The 16,225-nt window shown below is 38.9% G+C and overlaps 1 protein-coding gene across 2 annotated transcripts in view; it reads right to left on the reverse strand.

Moving 5' to 3' along the window:
* Nucleotides 1-4,566: 4,566 nt before the first annotated feature.
* Nucleotides 4,567-16,225, reverse strand: part of ADCY8 (adenylate cyclase 8) — a 115,887-nt gene continuing 104,228 nt past the window's right edge. For both annotated transcript variants that reach the window (XM_063174259.1, XM_063174252.1), the window contains 4 exons: nucleotides 14,439-14,585; nucleotides 8,863-8,955; nucleotides 6,585-6,699; nucleotides 4,567-5,127 (listed from right to left, as the gene is read on the reverse strand). In XM_063174259.1, the coding sequence (XP_063030329.1) occupies nucleotides 4,640-5,127; nucleotides 6,585-6,699; nucleotides 8,863-8,955; nucleotides 14,439-14,585 (843 nt within the window). In that variant the 3' untranslated portion in view covers nucleotides 4,567-4,639. The remainder of the gene's footprint in view (nucleotides 5,128-6,584; nucleotides 6,700-8,862; nucleotides 8,956-14,438; nucleotides 14,586-16,225) is intronic.

Here is a 16,225-nt window from a genome sequence, read left to right on the forward strand (position 1 = left end):
TAAGTTAATTAAAAATATATTTAATATCCTGTATTTGTAATAATATCCCTTGGAGTACCCCTGTCACTACTGCTGGGAGTGGGTTTTGCAAGCAAAAGTCATTTCACACGTATTTGTTTTAGAACCTTAGATTTTCAGCAAACCAGCTGAGATTGCTTCTTCTTTGTCTCCACGTGGCAACAGTGGTGCTTTTTTGTTTTCAGTTAATATTGCAAAGCTGAAGGAGTCACTGATTTCAGGACCCTCAAAAGGTACATGGACTGTGAAAGAGAGATGTTCAGTATATAAATATAAACATAATATTCTGTGATTCTGTGATCTGGAAATATTTCACAACCAGAAAAGCAGAACACCTTGAGGTGAGGGAGATCTGGGTTGGGAGAAGTAGCATGAGATGGCATTTTACAGGAGATTAACCAGCCCTGGATAGAGCTGTTGTTTTCACATGAAAGACCTGAATGAATCAGTCTCTGGTTGGCTCAGTAACTCTGACAGCTATCACATATAGAACAGCTTAGGGGTAAATAGACAGAAAAGAAGAAAATTTTCAGAATAAAATTGGGCCTTGTCCGCTGAAGTTATGTAAACAACGGAAAATTTGTTCTTCTGGAAGAGCTAATGAGAGCATTCCTTAAAAACTGCTGTAAGCCTCAAGTGCCTGGAGATATGCATATTGAGTTTTCACCCCTTCCCTCCCATCTGCCAGCTGCTCTGCTGTCATTTTTTTCCCCTCCTCCAGTAAAGCACAGAGCTGGGGAAACCACAAACCCTGAATTGTGTCACTGCACAGAAGAAGATTGATGGGGAGGTTAATAAGTTGACTGTGCAATTATAACACTCGCCATGTTCCACTGATAGTGGTTAATGTGGTTATTTCCCACTCCTCTGATTATTTTTCTGCCTGTTTTCCAGGTCAGCTGGGGAGCCAGGCTCTGCTCCCTGCCCTGCTGCTCCACAGTGGGCAGCCCCAGGGAACTTGGCTATCAGGCACTTTGCTGTGCTGGGTGTTTGGATAAACTCCTTGACTCCCAGTGCACTCAGGAACGGCAACTGAAGTTCTGCTAATGAGAAAAGGATTAGATGAGATTTTTTTTTTTATTGCTGTGCTTTTCCAAATGTGAGAACAACTGTGAAATAATCAGGAATGGATTAAAGCTGAGGACAGATGATTTTTCCCCCCGTGTTTAAAAGCTATTTTTTGAATTGACTTTTTTGTTAGCACACAGTTCTAAATGATACCACACCTATCATGTTCTCAGTAGAGTTAAACTCAGTGGTTTGAATCTTAGTGTGAGCCAAGAGTAGATACCTTGACTGGTATTGTTACCTAACTGTGAGTTTCTAAATATACATTATAAAAATTGGTCAATGACATAAATTAATTAACACAAAAACTCCTTCACTGCCCTTCAAACAAACACTCTAGCTATAGGTATAACTTTTTTTTTTAGAATATAGGCATGATGGTTACAAAAATACCCTTGGAGCACTACAAAGTAATGATTTTGGTACAGAACTGTTGTCCAGATTGTCAATATTCCATCTGCTTTAATGATTGAGGACTTCAAAGCATAAGCGGCCCTTGATGCAGTTGATTGTATGTTGCTTTTCAGAGAAGAAAGCTGTGGTTTTCAGCCTGTTTGTTTAGAAATCATTTAAGAGCTCCTGACATGGAGCTTGTGAGAGGAACTGAGGTACAAATTTCTGAGGAAGCAGCTTGCTAGTGTTTGTTTCTATGTAGACCACATTTGTAGGAAGGAATAAGGTGACATCAAAGAGTGTACTCAAATTTTGCCAAGGCTTTCTTCTCCTAATAGGGAAAATCTATGAAAGCCCTCAATATTTGCAAGCCTCTTTGGCTGAAGTGTTATGATATGAAGGCAATTTGCTTTTATTAACCCAGGCATCCCTGTTTCAAGGGATAATTATAGGTGTTTGGTTTATAGGTCCTTGTATGAGCAATTCTACCCTTTATGAACAAGAAACCCTGAAGATGGTTGTGAGGGAAGGCTGAATAACAGTTCCATAAAGTCTTGGAATACAACAAGCAGGCTGAGACCATAAATAATAGCTGTGCTCCACAGAAAACAGATGCTACAATGAGAAATAACATTGCTGCACCTATAAGGTCACCACATTTGAAAAGGAACAAACAGTGCAATTGCTGGGGTGACAAATAGCCAGCAAGGGTAGAAAAATAGTCTCAAGCAGAGATCTACCTGCTACAGTAACAAGTGAAATTCCTCACTAAATAATTGCTCATGGCAATGAGCTGATTTAACAGCAATGAGCTGATTTAGCAAACTTTTTATCTGGTCAACATGGACACAGGCTTCACTAGCCAGTGATTTTTCTTGGGAACACAGTTATGCTAATGGGGATTTTGAGAGGAATTACAGAGAAAGACATCTGTGTCTCTGATAAGGAGCAGGAAATTTGGGCCTGTGCTAAGGAGCAGTGAAGTTGCCCTCATAACTCCAGTCCCCAGCCCTGTTATCCAGTTAGCACCTTCCACTCACTGTGAATTGTCATTGCAGAGGTGGTGAGAGTTAGAAATCAGTTCAGCTGGGCTGTTAGCATGAATTAAATATTTAGAGGATCAGAAGAAGTGAACCCATCCAACACAGAAAAAAAAAGCTGCTAAGGAGAGGACAGCTGTTAATGAACTGTTTAAAACAGCCAAAGCTTCCTTATTTAGTGCCTGAAATACCACTGTAAATATGAAATTAATCTATATGCTTCAGATGTCATCAATTCCATGTCTCCATGTCCTACAGTATCAGCACTTGCCTAGGTGAGCTGAAGGGTTTGACATTCCATGGCATAAAAGTGATATCTGTGGGGACTAAAAGGAGTAACACATCTGGAATGAGAGCTCAGGTACTGGTAGAAACATCACAGGGTTTGACATGTCAGACCACTCACTGCTTTCTCTCTTCAGACCCACTATTCAGTGATACAACTTTCTGTGGAATTTACTTGTCTTTCTTATATTCTATTTCAGAATATAGCACTTTACTGATACAACATTGCCCTAAAACCCATTCATTGGGTCACTTTACAATGAAACACATTTTTTTGGTCTCATTACAATGAAATATTCTCATATTTTTGTACTTTTTTGTTAAACAGTTGTGTCTTCTAAAATATATCAGTCAAGATGTCAAAATAGCCATCTTCTAAAACTGAGTCTAATCCACCATCAGTGGTCCTAAGAATCCCCATCTTTTATTAAGGGCCAGGCAACAGCAGCCTGCACAAAGCAAATCTGTATTTACAAAGAATCTGTATGTTGCCCTGCACTGTTTGAGTGGGGTTCATCTGGGGATTGCTGTGTGATTACAGGTTCTGCTCTTCCATCTGAGATTTACTTTAAAGATAATATTTTCTGAAACAAACCCAGCTCTTTGAAAACAGACTTGATGAGAGGTTTCATGCACTTTACAGTTTGGTGTGAATCATGGCATGAGTGCATAAACCTGGACTATGTGTTTACTCTTTCCAAGGTGAAATTGATTAGCCAGTGCCCAAAAAGTTAACCTCCTTTTGCTGCAGGGCTTGTAGCACTGAGGTGTGCCCTTGTAGAACTGAGTGTGCTGGCACACAAATAATTTAGGGTATTCTCAGTCTTGGCTTCCCCTCATCTTGGGGCAGCTGAGTGGGAGCTTAGCAGTGAGTTTTGTCTCCTACTGTACTTCAACATGCACTCATTTTACAGCCACAGAAAACCCTTGTTTTGGTGACAGCTCAGACTGGTGACAGGGTTAAGAGCTAAGCTCTGGTAAACAACACCAGAGAATCTGATTTGCTTCTGTACAATTGTACTGTGCAATCGATTCAGCAGTATGATCAGACATGTCACTCAAGGTGTAACTCTGTTGTCTGTTTGTCTGGTGTGCCACATTACAGTGTGTTTGAGCCCTCCAAACAGGACTGATGTACGTGACAGTGCCCACAAGAGAGCCTTGACCTCCTGCCTTGGGTGCAAGAGGTCAGGGGGACACTAAGATAAGAGTTTATCTACAGTTCAGTCGCCCAAATGTGAGAAGGACACCCTAGTCCATTTTAAGAGTGAAGTCAATGGAATCACTGAGTTTAGGACAAGATTCATCCCTTCTGTCTTCCAGACCCTGATACATGGGCAGATGACACACCTTAAAATCCTTTGGCTGTATTGTTATATTTTTCCTGTAGTTATGGGGACAAGGCAGCAGCCTTAGATTGTATAAATCTACTTGAAGGCAATTAAAGGTGAGAAGAGCCTACTCACTTTTTTTTTGCTTTCATCTGAAAAATGTGGACAATATTTCCTCCTTTTGCCATCATTAACTCTCTGCCCAATTCATGTTCTAAATCCCTCCAGTCAGGGGTTTATTTTTTGCCCCTTTCTGCAGGTAGATGATACAGCTGAGTGGTGGCCTGCACTTGTATGTCTGGATGTTCAGAGGTTAACCACAGCTGGTTGGGGAGAGATGCTGGCACCATTTGTTAAAATATAGGAATTTGAATCTCATCAAAATATCACACCAGTAAAAAAAAAAAAATCACACTCCTTCTAAAAAAAATTAAACCCTTTTTATTTGTATATTTATTTTTATATATAAAAGAAATACAAAAACAACCCCACAAACAATGCTGATTATGGCAATTCAGTTTTGTCAGCCCCCTCTGCTTGGGCTGCTGCCTCAGATCCACCAGGAGTGAGCAAAGTCCTCCGGTTGTAATGTCCTTTTATGATTCCAGAGTTATTGTTCTCATTAAGAATTTGTTTCTGTTTTTGCCTGTTAAGAGACTGTACAAGTCCTAATACAACTGCTGCTAATGAGTACTGTCCAGTCAGTTTTCTTGGTTGTAAGATCAGAGGATTTGGTTGAACTCTTCCTAGAAGAAAATATGTTTTGATTTTTCCTTCCTGTTCACTGATACCTTTGACATAAATTTCTCCACGGTAGTCGAAGGCAAATCCCCGGTCCTTCAGGATCAGATACGTTTCTTCAGGCACTTGAATTCTGTCACTAACACCTGTGCTGTCCATTCGACTTGCCAAATTCACTGTCTTGCCCCAGATATCGTACTGGGGCTTCTTAGCACCGATAACTCCTGCTACAACAGAGCCATGGCTAATCCCTAATTAAAAAAAAAAAAAAAAAAAAAAAAAAAAGAAAGAAAGAAAGGAAAAAGAGAAAAAGAGAAGATAAACTGTATACAATAATGACTAAAACTCATATTTGCACTTAAGAGTCAGGTGAAGCCTGGTTCAGATATGCTTATCTCCAGGCTTAAGAAAGAGGTGCATATTTAAAGAAATTAAACAAAAAATCTGGAAAAGCTAGAAAACTTGAAAAGTGATATCAACAGGTTTATTTTATGGAACACCCTTATCAGTGAAATTACAATACTTTTGTGTCATCTGTATTCCACACATTGTTCCCAAAGCTCCTGAAAACTTATCCTCAGACAATAGGAAAGACTTCTGGAACTGCACTTGTTGGGGGTGACCTTGTTAGTGCTATGCAGTGAAGAAATTGCATTCTTATGTTCCATGAAGTGAAAATGTTAAAGCATTCTCTGAAGCTATTGAAAGACTGCATTTTTGCATAAAAATACAAGCAATATATGTTGTTTTTTTTCTAGAATAGTGATTTAAGAATAATTTTAGTAGAGTGCAAGATATCTTTTGGAAAAGGATTTTAGTTTCTTAGGTTTTTTTTGAAGATTTTTTTTAAATGGTGATCGAAATATTATCAAATACTCTTGCATTTGGGCTCTATGAAATCTTTACATGTGATGCACACTTACTAAATGTGAATGCCCGTTCCTTGAGAAATTTTGGGAACTATGAGTTTTGCATTCAAAACTGTTAGGAAGTGCAGATCAGATAGTGATGCTCTGACCCTCTATGTTATGATTGATGAATATTGCTCAGTTTTTCTATGTTAGGGTTATCTGTAAAAGACATGTCCCTTCCAGGTGATTTTTTTTTGTTTTGGCCAGTGATCAGGTCAATGAGAAGTCATCAAATTTACTCCTGCTATGTGCCATATATTCAGGCCTCTTTTTTATGTCCCATCCCACTGCCCATGTAGGATGTTCCATCAAGAACAATTGCTTACCCATCACAACAATTTAGAGCTGCTGCCACTGATCAAGTCAGAGGTGGAATTCAGTTTTTGTGCAAAACAGAAGTACTACTCCCAGGGTTTGGGAGGAACTACTTTTTTTACTGAAGAAGAATATTATGCAGGGAGATTAGAGACTGTGTGAGTACCAGTCTTGGGGCTGGATCTAGGTTGTCATGTTCACTTTCTGTGTTATATCTATGGGTTCGTAGTACCAGACTTACTAAAGACAGTAAATTAATTATGTTCCCTGTTCACAATTCAGTGAAATGCTGAAATCCTGCAATCCCCAAATCAGGGCCTATATTCTGCAACTGGAGTATTTCTTATTTCTGACTTTTCCTGGGATGAAATCAATTTGAAAACAGAGGATACAGTATTTGGACTCTTCTAAATTGTCCTCAATGGAGTCACAACCTTGCAGAGAAAAGCTCATTTTAACTCTGGTGTTTGAGCCATGCTTACCAATCCGGAGTTCAAAGTTGTTGAAGGAATGCTTGTTGATCTCCTGTATGCTCTCATTCAGAGCTATGGAGAAGTCAGCCAGAGCACACAAATGTCCCCATTTGTCTTCACATTGCTGAGGAAAAAGTTATACAGCAACGTGTTGGTAAAGTTTTTCATTTGCCCAGCTGCTACCCATCCCTACAAGGACCAAGGGTTTACATTTGGAATTTAGCCTCAACATTGTCGATGAAAGAGAGGTACACTGCTGTTAATGGTAATGCTTCTCATTGTGTTATACTTGTATAACTGGACAGGGAACAGCTTAAAGGGCCAGAGAAAGTAACTTTCTGTCAACAATCAGGCAATGATGAGAATTAACATAGCATGTGAAACATGTCCAAGGCTGAGAAAGAAAGTACAGAGACGACTGAGATTGCTCAGGCTCAAGGGTCAAAATCTAGTGAGAACAAGGGATGACCCACATAAGCATGAAGTAGAGTGAAAGAAGTACAGGGTGTGTAATTCTCCTTTGCTGAAACTGTCACCCAGGAAAAGCATAAAGTCAAGTGCTCTCAGAGATGTAATGATGATAGGAACAACAGAGCAAGCCAGGCAATCTGGGATTGCTTAAGGGAGAGAGAAAAGGCTCTTCTGTAGCTCATTAATTGCCTTTGCTGAGGGCAGGCAAATCACTCCCTGCTCCTTCCCTTCCATTCCTACAAAGCAGTCAATATACAGATGGGGACCAGCAGTAGGCTTTAGTCTTCCCAGAACACCAACAGAACAGATGACTGTGGGCTTGGCCGAATGATTGTATGATGTCTTCTCATCTGTTCTGAAGCAAGGCAATTCCTTCTACAAATTTCCAGTTCATAGTACAAAGGATTGTACGTCTCTCCCTGGGTGATGCAGTCCAGCCCTTGCAGTTTTCATCATCCTGTGTGTTTAATACTGAAAATGAACCTCTCATTGGCATCACCTTGCTCTGTTCACACCATGCTTGGTCCTTATTCTGAACTGGCTCTGTTCTCAGCATGCCAACCTCCCTCAGCAGCCTGCACCTCTTAGGTGCTGACAAGGTGGCAGACATGTACGTATGACAAGTACATTTAAAACATCCATTAAAATTCCATTAAGCTATTATAGTTCAAGAAAAGAGATGAATTAATCAGTGTGGGAAAGGCAATAAAGCTTTTCTCCCTTTGAATTTTTATCCCCATCCAGAGTTAAAGGAAGTGATTAGGAGCTGTGTAACCATAACCAAGTATCTCCCTGGTGTTCTATCCTTCTTTGCTCATGTCTACACAGAAGCATTTTGACAATCAAAAATCCCATGCATATCCAGTTTTATGGATTTCTAGCTGTCAGCATCACTTGTTACTCTGTAGGTGGGAGATGCTCAGCTAGTTACACTCCACGAGCTTTATAATGTATTCTTAACAAACAGTGGAAATTTTCTGGTTTATAAAGCTCATGATAATCTGGCTGCTGCTTTTCAGAAGTTGTGATCAATGTGGGCAAATCTGATTCCCAGCCTGTGACCAGCCAGAGGCATTGCACCCCGTTTGTGCTGCTCTTCCTGGGGACTGGCACCAGTTGCCAAAAAACCAGATTTCAGCAACAGATGACTTCTCACTGGATGTATTTTAGAGCCTTATCTAATTTGTTTCCAGGCAAATTCTTGGGTGGAATTATGAATGGATTTCTCTCATCTGACTTATGTGAGGTTTATGGCTGGGACTGTGCATGTGTCCCCTGTGACTATTTATCCCCTCAGCTTGGTTTGCTTGTTCTTTAGTTGAACCAATGACCTGCTTTCTTTTTGATGTGTAGTTATCATGCTGTCTGTAGACATGCTGCATCAAAAATATAGAACAAATGCAGCATGAGTATGCTTACCCTTGCATAAGTACACTGTCAGTTAATAGATCTCTCTCTTCATCAATTATTGGAGGTTGTCAGTCAGGTTCCTGTCTGAGTTACTGAGGTGGCTTTAGAGTATGTCTGAAGATATAGATAGACCTGATCTAGATTCACATTGATGTGACTGAAAGAAACTTTTTTCCTCCTATAAACCTAAATTTGAGGAAAGGATCCATATGGTTCTTGTTCCAAGCACAAGATGGCATTTCAATTCATCAAGAAGTGCAACTGCTGTCTGCCAGAAGCCCCAAATGTCTATTTTATTTCAGCAAAACAAGTTTTATGAACAACATAAAGATAACACTTATATTTTTGAATATGAATGGTCAGAATAATCAAAAGCTTTGCTTCTTAAAGAAAATTATCCTCTTACCTGTTTTTCAGGTGACAATCCTGACACAGCCATGTACGTGCTGCCAATTGTTTTAATTTTTTCAATATCTTGAAATCTCTCTTCACCTAGTAACTAATACATATGTAAAAAGAAAAATACTGTTACTTCTGTAATTCCTAACACAAAATGCTTCTAAAGATCTGAGAATGTATCTTTACACTTTCCAGTCTGTCATGGTGTACAATTTATTCTGAGTCCTGGGGAACACTGATCTGGAACTCTGGAACATCATCTACTCACTGAGGGCTGTTTGGTAAATTCCACAATGGATAATATAAGACATGCATACTCCAGCCTAAGAGAAATGCATCCAAATCCTGCATTTCCTGAGGTATGATCACTGAATATTAGTGAAGACAAACTCTCTGTCCATGTATATGTGAATAGAAGACTCGATGACCTAAAATTATTCCTAAAACTCTACTTGAGGAACTGTTTGCTAAGCAAGTGCTGCTACAGCAACAATTATGGTGATGAGACCAATATTCAAGACCAGGCTTGTTAAGGTCCTGAGCAACCTGGCTCAGTAGAATGTGTCCCTGACCATGGCAGGGGGTTTGGAATGAGATGATCTTCCAACCCAAACCATTCTATACACAGTCAATGGATGGAGGTAGATGCCTCCAAAGAAATCCTGTAAGACACCAAGTCCTCATCCCCTGCTTCCCCCTACTTAGGGTTAGACTGGACACCAGTGTGTCCATTGGATCATTCAGTCTATACATTTATGTATTTTCCCCTTCTAACAAAAATTCCAAGAACCAATGGGAAATGGTAAATCCCTGTATGTATTTGGGGTTTGCTATATATGAGTGTTAAAAAAAACTTGTCAGATGAGAATCTGGAAGAGAAAAAAAAATAGCTGAATTACTAAAGTACTGAATTAAGTGGGAGTGAAAATTTGGTCCCTATTCCAAGTCCGTATTTATGGTTTAACTTAAGAATTTCCATGAAATAGAAGCCAGACCTTTATATTCCTTGAAAGACCTTAGCAGAGTTCAGGATGTGGATTCTATCAATGACAACAGAATATGGGATATGGGCATTAACCACCTCATCACAGGGAAAACTGTTTGTTGCTGGTGTTAATGCCAAATACCCTGTGAAACTTTGTGATAAACTGTATGGTATCTAATAAACTTAGGGATCAATATGGTTACAAAGTCATGGGAGGAAAAAAAAACCACTTAACCTAGGAAAGGAATTTGAAACTTTCAATTCTAAAGGCTCAAGTTTTAGCATTTAAATGGAAAAAAGTAGTCTTGTGGTCAAGCAAAAATACAACAAAATATTTTTCCCCTTTCTTTTTCTACACTGTACATTCTTTTTTCCATCTTGTGGGTTGGAATTTCCTGTCCACTAAAGGCATTATTTAATTCAAAGGGAGAAACATACCAAAGGCAGAACATGAAATATCCCCTGCCTCTGAAGTAACCCCAGCCAGAGCTCTGGGGCCTCGGGAGCTTTGCTGTTGGTGTGCAGATACGGCACCATCTGTCTCCCAGGGAGGCTGCACAGCATTCCACGGAGGGAATACAAAGCCATATGCTTAATGGCCCCTGTCCAAGCCAGGAAAGTCCAAAGACTTGACCTGCTTCTCATTTTTCTTCAAACTGCTAGAACAGCCCGTTGTGTACCTTTCCCTCTCACAAGGGCAGCTCCTCCAACTGCTTTCTTGAAGAAAAAAGATTGTTTCTTGTAGCTCTGCCTCTGTGAGCAGTCTGAGAGGACCATGTGTTTGAGCAAGGGGAGAAAATGGTCTTGCTTCAAAACAGTCCATATTTTCATTTCCAGATGGTTGCTGGAAGCAACAGCAAATAGTTCACTAATTTAAAATGTATAATAAATATCTAAAATTACCCTTTTTAGGAAAGAAAAAACATTGGCTGTGATGCAATTTAGAAAAAATTATCCCAAGTTATGGGTTTTTTTCTCATTCATTATTGTTTCCAAATCTGTTTGCTTCTTTTTTCCCCCTGCTTTATATGATCTATTCAATAGATTCTTTCCTTCTTCAAATATGGTCTATTTACTAATTACTTTCTTCATGGTATGACAGGATGATGGATTTTGATATTAGGAAAGATATTCCAACCCAGTCCTAAATCAGCTGTCATTTGTAAAAACATTTTAAATAGGCTGCTAAGTTAACATTGTAGTCCAGGGACACATTTTCAAACACTAGAATGTGGTTTGTATCTAAAAAGAAACTCATGGCTTGATGCTGCAATTCATGTACAGCCAAGGTTGTGTGGAGACCAGACCCTGGGATCACAAAATTCTACAAAAAAAGAATATTGCAGGACATAGCACCCAACTGCAAAGTAATCAAAGAATCTGAAAGCAGTATCCAGTGTTCTGGTAAAACCTCTGCTTGCGTCAACATAATATCTGTTGTGATATACACTATGTAAATCACTGCAGGATAAATAAAATGCAAGAGAAAAGAAGCTGTGAACAAGAAAGCTCTTCTGAAAACACAAAGCCCAACTGTAATATTAACATAAATAAATGACAGATTAAATAGCCTAGAACCAATATTACATTAAAAAAATTCCTTCAAGCCTCATAATATCTGCAGAAATGGTATAATATTAATTTTCTGGTCTAACATCTCTAAGCAAGGGCTTTTAGCCCTGTATGTGTCTTAGAACTACAGTAATATAAAAAGCAAGTAATTAGAAAAGGTAGGTTTTCAATGTTCATATTTGTTTCTTTTTGCCAGTCCAGAAATTAGCACCTCCTGTTCTGCCTCAGCTGGCAGGAAGACTGGAAAATTTGGAAGTAAAAAAATTTGTGAACCATGAGGGAAAAAGAAAACTGAGTGAAAGCTGTATTTTGACAATAGTCAACCACCTATTCTGCAAAACTCACTTCTGGACCACATTCTCCCACTCCCTAAGAAAGACCCAGTCACAATCTGACTCGTCTGTGGGTACCTACCCCCTGCAGTTGTCAGTGACAGGTTCTGTTCCAATATTCACTATTTATTTAATATTTTTTTTGTAACTGGCTTTGTCTTCCTAACACAGATCTATTATGTGGAAATCAAAGTAAAAGATCCAGACTGTAACCTTGCTGTGTTGCACTAATAAGGAAAACCCTGTAAAAAGATGTCCCAGATTTCTTTCTCATGTATCTATCACATTTTCCAAAGCAGATAAATTTGTATTTCTACCATGGCTTTAATTCATAAGCATCATTTTAGCCCTGTAGACATTTCATCTCTAATATTTTATCTCTGTAAGGAAAAGGGGCAATTCACAGTGTAGAATGTGATCTGACCTTAGTAACTCAATTCAGTTGTCTAAACACATATGTTCAGGGTGATCTAGAGTACTCTTGCCTTGAACACCTCCAGTGCCCTGCTCCAGAACATGAGTTTTCTGGCAATGCAGGGTGGGAGCTGACAACCCCCTGTGGGTGCCCCAAATCACCTGGGATGTATCAAAAGGCATCAGGTGCACATGTCTTACACTCCTTGCTAAGATTTCTACATGAGGGTATCTGCAGAGTTTCCCCAAGGATATCAGAGCTTTTCTGCTCTCAAGCTGCACATCTGCATTTTCCTCCCAGAGCTGTATTGGAAAGCAGGCAATCTTGGCAAGGAGCACAGGGAAAAAAGGAGGGATTGTGACATTGTAGAGTGTCAGTCAACAGTTACATGGAAACCTTGCTAGCCCTGTAACATTGCACCTGGAATGATTTGTGTTTCCATTTCCATGGGTAAGGTTACTCCTTTCAGTCGTTCTGTCTGGCATATCACCTTTCAGATTCTTTAGACAGAGTAAACTAATGACACCACCATGCTGCAAGTAGGTTAGCAGTCAGCAGGGGATCCCATAATTTCATTTGCTACCTGTACCAAGAACATATCTATTCTTCAACTAAACATGTCTGGGACATAATGCAGTCTCTAATTAGGTCCTTTATTAATTACAGAGCAGGTGTTAGGGGCCTGAAAGTAATATTGTGTTAGGGTTTTGATTAAAACCTTGTCTTCAGTAATTGCCACAGCAGCAAAGGAATTTTGTTGTGAAGATTACGTGAATGTGCATGACAAAATATCTTAAAGTGAAGACTATTGCTATGAATTAATTTGAGTGGTAATCATTTTAATCAGATCTGGAAATAAAAACAAAACTATTAATCAAGAAGCATGCTGACAGCTGTGCTAGATCCTGGAGGTAAGGAGCAGGAATTTATATCCACGGGGAATGCAGTGCAGGAGCTTAGCAGGTGACAGAGTTCTTCTTGTGAGGGAGAGATTTTGTTAGTTCAAATGCACAGGGAAGTGTTCCCAGTGAATTATTCTATTTCCCACTCATAGTTTTAGCATCTCACCAATTATATGGATAAACTCTCATTTTCAGTGTCAGTAAAATTAGCCTTCGTACAATCTTTATGAGCAACCACTCATTCCCCATGCAGGTGCCCAGGATGGAAGCCACAGACCAATGATACCATATTTCCTCCTTCCCTTTTCTTTCTGGACCATTGCAGTCTGGAGCACAGGTCCAATCTTGTTGCTAGGTAGAGGTGGTTCCAATTCTATTTTTACCACTCAGGGATCTCAGGAGGGCAACACACTCCTGAAAACTGCCTGCAGTATAGAGGTTAAAATTCTCTCTGCTAGGTAATTGGGGCAGAATTTTTTCATCCTTCCTGGTTTTGAAATGTTTTTAAAGCTCTTCATTGGCCTATTCTTTGTCTCCTTTTTTAATTGCTCTTGGGCTCATTGCAGGACATGATACCACCTGTCTAAACTTCTTTACAAACTACTTTGCAGAGTATACAAATTTATCCTGACTTCCTCTTCAGTTACCAGGTTTTCCTTGCTTTCACCTACATTGGGGATTTGACTTATCTCCTCCTTTTTATCTTGTCCCCTCCTCGGCTCCTTTTCTGAAATTATCTGCACAGAAAACATAAATATATTATTTTTCCTTTCTGTGTAATTTCTATTAAAAAATGAATAATTTCACTGCTGAATTCTTTAGTGAAACAAGCAGCTGAACGTCATTTATCTCTCTATAAAAATCCTAACCAGATAAGTCTTCTCAGTTAATATGTCGCAACCACCTTCTATTCTCTACCTAATATTTGCTTCTGAGCTCTGTGCTTCACATTTAACTGGACACTGTTTTACCCTTTAATATCCATTGAATGCATTCAACCAACACCTTTAAAGCAGCACCTTTACCTGTTTGTATTTAGACCACTATTTTTCAGAACAGTTGCAGATATGTTTATACTTCTTTCTTCTACAGAGCTGAAGTATTTTCTACTTTCAGATACTCTGGTGCAGATTTGTGCTTTTATGGATATTTATACTTGAGTATTGCTTTCAGTCTCTATCTCTCTAGACCATTCAGAACAAGGTTGGCAGGATGAAGAGCAAAAAAAGCAAACCAGACAATTGTAATATGAGCAAAAAAATCAGAGAACTATTGGAAGCAAAATAATTACCAAATCTGATAATTTTGGATGACATATTTGCCATTTAAAACTCATAGTTTAAACACTATCAGGTTTCCTCTAGTAGCTGGCATTACCTCATCAAAGTCTGCAATGATTTCATTCAGTAAGCGCAGACATTCTACTCCTTGGTTATTCATCTCAGTCTGGGAATAAAAGTCAGCAAATCCAGGTATAGAAGCAAACATCACACCAACAGCATCATAGGACTGAGAGTATAATTCCTGAAAAAACAATGAGGAAAAATGAAGTGTTAACATAATGGAGAAAATGTAATTGGCAGCAATTAAAATAGCTTCCTTAATTTTTCTGTGCATAATTCCTTAACATCTGATGTTGACATGAGTATTTTAAGGGTTAGCCACGCTCAACAGGCTGACAGCTTTTAATTTTTTTATTGCAGATTATATGCAGGGTTTTCCCTTTCTTTGAATGCCTGCTCTTTCTGCTTCTCATGTCAAGGAGCTACACCAGCAAAAATGAAATACAAATTTTGCTTTTGATTTACATGAGGAATCACTTGAATGCATGAAAGATTCATTGTCAAGTACAAATACCAGTTATCACATTTTCTGGTGGATAATTTGTACTTCACACTACTGCAGCTCTTTACAAGTTTGTTTATTCACAAGTTTTCAGAAAAACCTTACTCTGGTAAACTCTGGTTCTCCTAAGGTGGCTGTGGAGCTCTTTGGTTGCCTGGCTCTGGGAGATGTTCCTGCTCTTAGGGTTCAAAAGGAGGGAGAAACAGAAGTTAGAGTGGTAATAGAGTTACTGGGGAGGACAGAAAGCAGCTTATAAGAGATCAGTCACAGAAGGCTAGATGGATAAATTATGCCTTGGAATAAGCTTCCACTTACATTATTCATATAATTCACTCTGGTACTGAATGACAGATTTATTTATGAAGGGGCTTGTGTCATTACATATATGAAAATGTAGACAGTTCTTGTCTGAACCAAAGCTAATTTTTAGAAAGAAAACTAATTTCAACTTTAAAGATTCCAGGGATTTCTACCACAACTCCTGGTATGCTTTTTGTGCAGCTAATATAACACCATCGTATGCATTCTCCTTTGACTTTTTTTTCCTGGCTTCAACTTCTGTAGTTTTAGGTAATGGTGGACACTTCCATTTCTGTTTATGAACATTTCTTATGTTATAACCTGAAGTACTTTTTCTCAAAGTTCTTGTTAAGAAGAACATTAAGAAATGTTGATACTTTGGTTTCATGATAAAAAAGATTTACTGCTGATTGCCATACACTTGACATGAACAATTCAGGTTCTTCTTTCTTCATTCTGCTTCTCCCTAGAAAAGCATCTTGAACCTCTGCTCTGCTCTTTGATGTGCTGCTAATGCTTCTGTTTATCCAGGCTCCTTTACAATGTGTCTTAGAGTAAAAGTGGGGAAATTCTTCTCGTTTCCAAAGCCACGGCAAAGCTTTGATTGGGAAAAGATGATTGACTCCCTTCCTGCCCTTACCCTTTCTTTCACTGAAGACCATCTTCAGGGTTGTGGAAGCCATACTCTAAGAACACTCTTATTCCCTTTTGTGGATATAGGAAGAGATAATACACACATTAATTTGTGGATGCTTATGAAAGATCTGACAATGTGTGCTAGGAGAAGCATGAATACACTCAGCCATACTCATGCCTTGGATCATGAAGATAGAAAACAACTGCCTGAGCCTTCAGTTGTTCCATTTTTCTATTTTTGGTAAGAAGCATAAGGACAGAAATAAAACTTCCATAAGAAATCACTACAGTACATATTTGGGAATTCATTTTTTTTGAGAGCAGAGAAATTAACTTAATGGCCAGACATGAACTGCAGGATTGATTGCACTGAAATCTGGTAG

Source organism: Melospiza melodia, chromosome 1, assembly GCF_035770615.1.
Source record: "Melospiza melodia melodia isolate bMelMel2 chromosome 1, bMelMel2.pri, whole genome shotgun sequence".
In the NCBI taxonomy this organism is placed as follows: domain Eukaryota; kingdom Metazoa; phylum Chordata; class Aves; order Passeriformes; family Passerellidae; genus Melospiza; species Melospiza melodia.